Source organism: Cariama cristata, unplaced genomic scaffold (genome assembly GCF_000690535.1).
Source record: "Cariama cristata isolate BGI_N322 unplaced genomic scaffold, ASM69053v1 scaffold20115, whole genome shotgun sequence".
In the NCBI taxonomy this organism is placed as follows: Eukaryota; Metazoa; Chordata; class Aves; order Cariamiformes; family Cariamidae; genus Cariama; species Cariama cristata.
Genome location: NW_009616022.1, coordinates 1 through 8,649, shown reverse-complemented (window position 1 = coordinate 8,649; position 8,649 = coordinate 1). Strand labels below are relative to the sequence as shown.

At 41.9% G+C, this 8,649-nt stretch overlaps 1 protein-coding gene across 1 annotated transcript in view; it reads left to right on the top strand.

The window, feature by feature from the left end:
* The window catches only part of LOC104161556 (mitochondrial ornithine transporter 1-like), a 9,662-nt gene extending 1,256 nt beyond the window's left edge, over positions 1-8,406 (top strand). Inside the window, exons 2-4 of the mRNA XM_009700036.1 lie at positions 2,863-3,121; positions 7,735-7,872; positions 8,205-8,406. Coding sequence (XP_009698338.1) covers positions 2,863-3,121; positions 7,735-7,872; positions 8,205-8,406 — 599 coding nt within the window. The remainder of the gene's footprint in view (positions 1-2,862; positions 3,122-7,734; positions 7,873-8,204) is intronic.
* Positions 8,407-8,649: the final 243 nt, after the last annotated feature.

Here is an 8,649-nt window from a genome sequence, read left to right as displayed (position 1 = left end):
TTAGAAAAAATATGTTTCTTAGTTTGTTCGTTCTCCTTGGTTTTTGGATTCTCAGTACAGAATAGCTATTGTATCTGCTCTATTTCCGAAAGTAGCTTAGAAAAAATATGTTTCTTAGTTTGTTCATTCTCCTTGGTTTTTGGATTCTCAGTAAAGAATAGCTATTGTATCTGCTCTATTTCCCAAAGTACAACTTAGTATCTGTGCAGATCTTGACAGTTTTGCGGGTGTTCCCAGGTGCTTAAATGAGAGGTGTGATTGCTTTCCTTCCCAGTGCTTCAGCTCCGGAATGCTGCAAACATCCAGGGCAGTGGAGCACTATGGCTTAGGAAGTTGTCTTTCTGAGTTGAAGCCTGGTGGGTTTCATCTTGGCTGCTACAAGAGCTGGAAACTAGCATCAGCTTAGAAATCCATTGCGTGGTGATACTGTTCCATGCCCACATTCAGGCTAACAGGGCACGCACTGGAGGTTTGCCTGGTTTTTGGCAGTAGAGCTTAGAGAATCTTAGAACTAATTATGCTGTTTTCTTCTCTGGTGTAGTTCTCCTTCCTTCAGATAAGATGAAGGAATTCAGACCTTTTTCAACGTCACTTCAGTAATCCTGAATCATTGTTCTTCTTTTTCTTTGCTACTTCTGTTGTAATAGATAGTTCTACTGTTCCTCTAGTATTTATTTTCCATATTCTTTCCACATACTTGCTTTGATCTGCTTATGTTCGTTGATAGCGCTTGTTTCTGTGTTACATATGTCTCTGCACCTTTTAGAAGGTGTATTTAACTAGGCAAACAGCTAGTTCCTCCAGCAAAAGCGTAACCTGGTTTTACCTTCCTCTACTGATACAGTCTAGACTAGCTGATAAGTAATGACATATTGGGGCAAGTAAATTCTGAACAAGAATAAGTCATGCAGCTGCCTATGGGTCATAGTCCTTTGCCTAGGATCTGAGCAAGCTCTAATCGCTTCTTTGATTAAGTAGGACTCTTTTCCCCACCATTCCCATGTTGTTATTAGGACCACATTTGTCTAAATGTTCAAGCAAGGTTGACTTTTTTGGGTTTTTTTGTTTTGGTTTTGTTGGGTTTTTTAGACTCCACTGCTGGCTGGAAGAAGTATTCTTTTTTTTAATAATTTAGGTATTAACTGAGACTCTTGGTCTTTAACTTGAGGCTTACAAAGTTCACTGCTGTAGTTTACTGAGCTTCTTGTGCCACCTCCAATGACAGTGTGAGGAGAGCATTTTCTCCTTTTGGAACAGCCATTCACAGTCAACTCCCAATTTTTCAGCTTTGCATTCCCAAGACCATTCCTGGTTTTCTTGAGCTTCTTCAGGCAGCCATTATTTTACTACGTGTGGATGTTTTAAGTCTACCTTTACACAAGAACCTGGCATTTCTCCTGTGCATTAATATCTACCTGACTCACCTGCAGGTAGCATTGGCTGAGCCTTTCCAGCTCTGCTTTTCATCCAGTTACATGGATGTTACCGGTCTGAGCCAGCTACTTCTCTCCTTGGTTATCCCTCCCAGAGCAAGAAGCTCTTCATGCTTCCTTGAGTGATTTGCTCTGAAACTTTTAATGACCCACCTGGTTGAGAATGAGGCTTTATGGCAGCTAGAACTTGAGTTCCTCTAAAAGACCTGAAGTACCTCTTTGTGGAGGAGCAACAACAATGTAACACAAATGCATTTGCAAAGAGTAAAATCAATTGAAAATAAGCCCAGTTAAACATTTGTTTACTCTTCTTCTCCCCACTTAGAGGAAAAATAACTAATCCTTATTGGATTCACAGATTTCTTTCTGTGTCAGTTTCTTTACATTATCTGCATTTACAGATTATTTCTGTTTCATAGCTGAAAAAACATCTTGTTAACTTGCCCTCTTTAAGGTATATGCATGTCAGCTGTGCTTTGCTTAAAGATGAGCTTCTGGTTTAGGATGGTTCTTCTCTCTTGCTAAAAAAAGCAAAACCATAAAGCCTATATAAGGTAGGCCTATCATATGCTTCATGTTACGTATTAGCTTCTACTGGATTGCTGTCAGTGTACACTGGTATTTCTTACTAAAACAGTGTAACGTTAGCTCATTCTGCAGACTACTGAATTGAGTTAGATCTTGTGGAAGAGCACTGCGCTGTGGGCAGAGTGGTTGTTGATGACACTAATGGAAATACCTCACAAATTTTCAGGATATTGACCTCATGGTTCAGTTTGGAAAAGATAACATGCTGAGAAACTTTGCCCTTTTTCAGATTGTACTGGACAGTTCCTTGCAGCATGTGGAAATAAATGTACATAAGAATCAATCTGGAGCTTTGAAGTAAAGGGCTTGAGTCTTTGGTTATCAATTTATGATGTATCATCAATTTTAGTACTCTCTCAGTAGTGTTCCTCTTGTCCTGGAGGAATCTTCGTTTCACTTGATAATAAATCTTTCAGTTTTTTGTTATTATTGGAATGTAAAATCAGATGGCTTCTGAACCCCTGCATTAATGAGCAAGGGAAAGCGTTGCTTAACTCATTAACACAAGTGCCTTGATTGCAGAATAATACCTGTAATTTGGTACCCATTTATGTAAGTGAACCGATTCATTCGGATGCTTGCTTTTAGTAAGGTAAAGAAATGTTTAATCAAGCTGTTACTGCTCTTATGCCTGTTTTTTGGGGGGTTTTTTTTCTTCAGGTAACTAAATTCACTACTCACAGTTGATGCCATTGTGCTAAAATGAGTGCACTAGTCTTTTCCTGTGGAGAATGAATTAATTTTTACTTTTTGCATGATTTTCCTGGTAGTGCTGTTTGTGTACAGATGTTTCAGTTGTGATAACCTTCAGCCACCCTCTTAACTTCCACTGCTTGCTTAGGTGGGACAGCATGCGTGGTGACTGGCCAGCCCTTTGACACCGCAAAGGTGAAGATGCAGACGTTCCCCAACATGTACAAAGGAATTGTTGACTGTTTTGTGAAAACCTATAAGCAAGTGGGGCTTCGAGGCTTCTACAAGGGAACCACACCAGCGCTTGTAGCCAACATCGCAGAGAACTCCGTTCTGTTCATGTGCTATGGATTTTGCCAACAAATTGTGAGAAGAATTGTTGGAGTAGACAGGAAAACAAAGCTCAGGTTAGTAATTGATATCTGTTTCATATTTTTAAATAAATAAATGATCGTGCAACTGCTGCTTGCAAATACTGTATTGTCAGGGTGCAGCTGATGTCCCAGGCCCCCCTCTGCCGGTATACAGGGTAGTAAGTTTTAGAATATAGACCTTTGTGCTAGGTTATGGTGTCTAACTACAACAGAGAGAGCTACTTGTCACTGCAGCTGGCTGGTTTAGATAATCACAATTTAACTGGAATATTCAAGACCTGGAATGTTTTTACTGAAGGGACTGAGCATTGCCACACCTGAAAGTTGGTATTGCCTTGATCTCCAGGTTCTGATTTTGCAGGAGAGGTAGTGGTTCTTCTTACAGGGGGGCATACTAAGGAGGAAGGACACTTTTCTAATATTGCCTTGCTTTTATAAACTTAAATAAGTTTCAAAAGCTTGAATGTAATGATGGTTAGACCAAAGGTCTAATTTTGCATAGTGTGTTGTCTGCAGCACTGGCAATAGTGGTTGCCTAAAGAATGAGAAAGAAGAGAAGGAAGCGTTTAATACTTACTGAGTCCCCTGCCAGGCTGCATTCTTGGTTCAGAGGATTGCTTGATCCTGGAGTGATCCAGTCGGTGTCTTTGGATCTGTTTTGAAGCACTTGTCCAGTCTCCTCTTGAATTCCTGTAAGTTCCTTGCATCTGCAGTACGCTTTGGCAGGGAGTTCTGCAGGTGATAGTCGTTAGTTCTGTAACTGTTGATCCGTAGCCACTGTGTCTGTGCTACTGGGATTTTGTAGAGCTCTATCCATTGTTCAATGCCCCTCTTCCCTAGCTGAGTTTTTTCCTAGATGGAAGGATCCCACCCCTCCTAGTCAGTGAGCACTCTGAAGCTGTTCCTTTAGCTGTCCTTGCTGTCTCCCTCTGAAACTTCTTGTAATTCTAATGTGTCTGGGTTTTTAGCTCATGAGACCAGAGCTGTTCAGAGTATTGAGGGTGTGAACAAGTCATGGATTTATGCACTGGCATAATGATCATAATCTCTTTCTAGCTAGGATGGCTTTTCTCTAGGTGCATCACTTCAGAGCTGTCAGTGGTCCAGCAGTCTCAGTGTGCCTTACTGTTACGCATTTCTCAAGGTATGTCTTCTGTGCAGCGCTGCGAGTAGCTGCACCTTCTCCGTCCTTCTGCTGCCCCACAGAGTGTAAAAGGCTTCTCATACTCTCCTAACTCCATTCATTCAAAGAGCGATGCAAGGTTAACCACATTCAGCTTTTTATTAATAAGTGGTGTTCTGCCCCTGTCACGTCTGTCTCCAAATGGAAGGAGCTGGGAAGGCCATGATTCTGCATTTGAGATCTCTGACTTGACATGGGTAGTTACCTAAGTGCAAGACAAGTATCTAAAAGTGACGTTAAGTGAGGTGTTCTCCTGTCACGTGTTAAGATGTGCTGTATCTTAAGACTGAAGCCTGCTATGAGGGAATATGAAGTGACGGAGAAACCAGTTATACTAATTGCTCTCTACTTGCATTCTCTTTCACTGTTTTCTGGCAGTTGAGACCTCTCAGCTGAGACAGAACTGTTTCCACCTTTTTTTTCTTAATTGCTTAGATCAGGGGGTTTCTGCTTGCTCAGCTTAGAGACCCCGTATCTTTTCCTACCCACTAAAACGTAGGAGGTGGGCCTACCAGCAGCATCCTTGCGGCTCAACTTTTGTTTTGTGATCCTCCTGGGAGGCAGACCACTTGCAGAGGTCCTAGGATCATCTCTTCACATGACTGAGACAGCATGTTTGCAGTATATGTAGGGGAGGTAGTGCAGGAAACCTTCTAACAGTATATGTAGGTGTACTACTACGTATCTTTGGAGTAGGACGCAGAATGGGAATGTATTTGGATATGTAGCAATAGCAAGTGCTTCTGACATCTGACCCTTCTTTCCTTGGTCAGGTAACAGTGCTTTTCAGATCCAGGATGGCTGTTCAATGCATTGTTGATCAAAGAGCAAATAGTGTGACTGCATGGCTGTGCTCGGACAAAACACTAAAGGATTTAAATTTACTTGAAAGATTTCTCCCTTGGTGCTGCTCCCTTGATTTTTTCATCTGGATCATTGTGGAGGCTTCTTATGGGGTGCATGTATGAGAGAATTGTATTGACATGGTCTGCAGTGGTGCACTGAGTACATGTGGTCTGTCCAGGACGTCTCCACCCATTCTTACCGTGGAAAAGTCAAGAAGCCTCTGTACTGTGCTGTAGGGGAGGGAAGAAACCTTGATGAGGTGGCTAACCTCCAGACATGACAACTAAAGAATTACAATTACCTTCTTTGCCTCTGCTGTTTAAAAACTGTCATACTGTCTTAGCCTGAAGAAGAAAATGCATCAAGTCACAAACTGAGGTGAACCTGACCACTTTTCTTACTCATGTATAAGCAATTGCTTCTCATTTTCATTATTTCATAGTGTTTGAAATTTCTCGAAACCAGCTATATTAGTTTGGTTTTGCTTTAAGTTACCTCTTCAGTCATACCTTTAAATGTCTTGGAAATAAGCTTGCCTAGCCTGCCTGTGTTTAGGGATACCCGGGTCAGGGTGTGAAGCCTTGCAAAACCGTTACAAGGACAGTTACAAAACAACACTTTTTCCAGTTAAAGGAATACATGCCACTGATGCGTGAGTCAAAAAGAAAACAAATGGAGAGAGAAAGGCTAAATTCCATTTATCTTTTAACATCCATTTAGTCCAACCAAACTGATTTTATTCCATGCTAAAGTCTAAACTGAGACAACCAAATGGAAAGAGAAGTGCTGCATTCTGTTTGTCTTTAAGTGTACATTTAGTCCAACCAAACTGATTTCGTTCTGTGCCAAAGTCTAAACTGAGAGAACTATTATCCTTGTTCACCTCAGTTTGACTTTCTCAGTACGTGAACTTCAGCAGGTTACTTTCTTTGAAAAAAAACAAGATCAGTGCCTCTTATAGAAGAAGCAGCAGTGTAAGAGTAGAGGATTCTTGCTCCTGTGATGTGTGATCAAAACCCAGAAAAAATATTCCCATCCAGAAAAAAAATACTGAATTAGGCGTTTTGAGCTGAGAGGGAACTTGAACAGGATTCAAGGCTTATCACTTCTGCAATGACGAAAGCCTAAACAGCAGGTCTAGCTGAATTTTTGTATGTAGAATTAAACATCAACAGGTGAGACTTTGAAAAGATCTGAATTATGGCTAGATCTAGTCCTTTATGTCTGTGTCAGGATTCTTTTCATCTGATAGCATCTGGGGTTTTTTTCCTCTCCTGAAGGAGGAAGGGTCCTGTGCACCCTTTAGTGCATGGTTAGCAGGCATCTCTTCCATACTTTCTTATCCTAATTCTTCAATGTGTAACCTTATTGCCTTGCTCTAGCTGACAGCTTAATGACTGCAGGGCTCAGCCGCGCACCGTACTTTTAACTCTGCCTTGAACTTTAGTGGGTTGCATTGCAGATCCCTGTTACGCCAAGCTTTGTGTGCTGCAAGAGGGTTGTGCAATCGGTGTTGCCGTTTCTTACTGCATATTATTCAGTCACTGCTCTGCAGGCAGTTACTGATTTCTTCCACTTTGACGGTTCTTGTCACATTCCATATTGGAATGTGTCATGAACTTTGCTTTGTGTCACAGTTTTAGTTCTGTGATGCTTCTGTAAGGTGAGAAGTTGTAGCTCTCTGATACTATAGATGTATGAAACTGTTGGGCACAGGGCAAACATCTCCTTTGTATGGAAGGAATTTCCGTGCAGCAGCGAGGTCCCTCTCAGCTGTGCTGATTCCCCAGGTTCTGAAAGAAGAGAGATGCTCCACTTGTTCTGTGCTATTGTGCAGCTCCTGTCCAACACACCAGTGTCTATAGGAGCCTATTTAAAGTGTATCATAAAGCCATATATCCTAGAGTACCAGCCTTTTGAGTCCTGGCAGTTTAGCAGCCCAGACTTTGTGATACGTGTAAAATCACTGCAAAGCAAGCCCCAGTTTTGGCATACTGTGGGTCAATGCGGATGACAGCGCTGTCTTGTTCAGTGGTGTGGTTTATGTTTGTCTGCACTCTCTCTGATTCACGGGGTTGCATTCAGGGCAGCACATCCGTAGAAAGATTATAGTGGTCCATTGTGCCTTGCTTTCAGATTTCTAGCATCTTCCACTGAAAACCTGTATTAATACCGGTAAGGTGAATTTCAAAACACTGACATCTATATGAGGGGATTATTGCTCCTATTCTCTTTGAGGAAGTAACTAGTACCCAAAAGTTGCCCAGTAAAACAAGTCTACAGAAATCTTTATAAAAGCCAAAAAAGGGAGGATTTGATAGTGTTTATTCTGCTGCAGTCACTAAAGTATAGCCAAAAGGGTAAAGGTTGCAATATATATATCTTTTCAGGTGTCAAAAGGAGGTATTTGAGTTGTGTATGAAGATGGGATGAGCTAGGTTTTTCACTTCTCGAGTTCAAATAACTGCACTTTTCCCTTGAGTCTTTCCCCCAACACTGTGTGTCAATTTTCTCGATGATATTTAGAGCACAGGTTGAGGAAGCTGATTGCTGGTGCAGTGGCTCCACTGCACTGAAGGTCGGTGCCCAAATACCTTCGGCAGTTTCTCTCTTGCAGTGATCTGCAGAATGCCGCTGCAGGCTCCTTCGCCTCTGCCTTTGCCACTCTTGTCCTCTGTCCCACAGAGCTGGTGAAGTGCCGGCTGCAGGCCATGCATGAAATGCAGTTGTCAGGAAAGATAATCCAGGGACACAAGTAAGTATACACCCTGCCCAGTATCTCTGAAACACTTTTATGTGTATTTATTATTTTGAATTCTATACTGGCTCAGTGTCGCGTTGGTAGTGCGCTGTTAACCAGAGAAAAGTTGTGGCTGGGAGGGTCGCAGCCTGGAGATCTTTCAGGTTCTAGTGAACCTGGATGCCAGTGAAGGGCTCCCAGCAGGATCTTGTTCTAAGTCTTACTTGAATTCTGCTGTCTACACAATGGGTCTAACCCTTAATTGTCACTGCAGTTACCTCTTGTTCTGTAACCTTCTCATTATCCTGGCTATTAAGCATCACTAACTGGATCAACCTCTCTATCAGTACAGTTTGGTCAGTAGTGAAGGGTGTTATTCAAAAGGATGGTCCCCTTGGATTTTACCGTGGCCTGTCAAGCACTTTGCTGCGGGAAGTCCCAGGCTATTTCTTCTTCTTTGGAGGGTATGAACTGAGCCGGACGTTCTTTGCCTCTGGAAGATCAAAAGATGAATTAGGTATGGTGCCTCTTTTTCCTGTTGGATTTTAGCATGCTGTCATGGGGGACTTATGGGGAGGGGGTAGCAGGCATGTTTTCCCTGTAGATGTATTAATAGCTGTAACATACATGTAAAGTGAAGGAATCTGGACATAAAAAATACAGAGGTCTGCATTTTGTGTATATATAGTAATTAATTATTGAAGTGACCACTTTCCAATAGAGCAGGATGTATTATAAACAGAGAATAAATACAGTGAGCTAACAGTATGTGGTGGGTTGACCCTGGCTGGA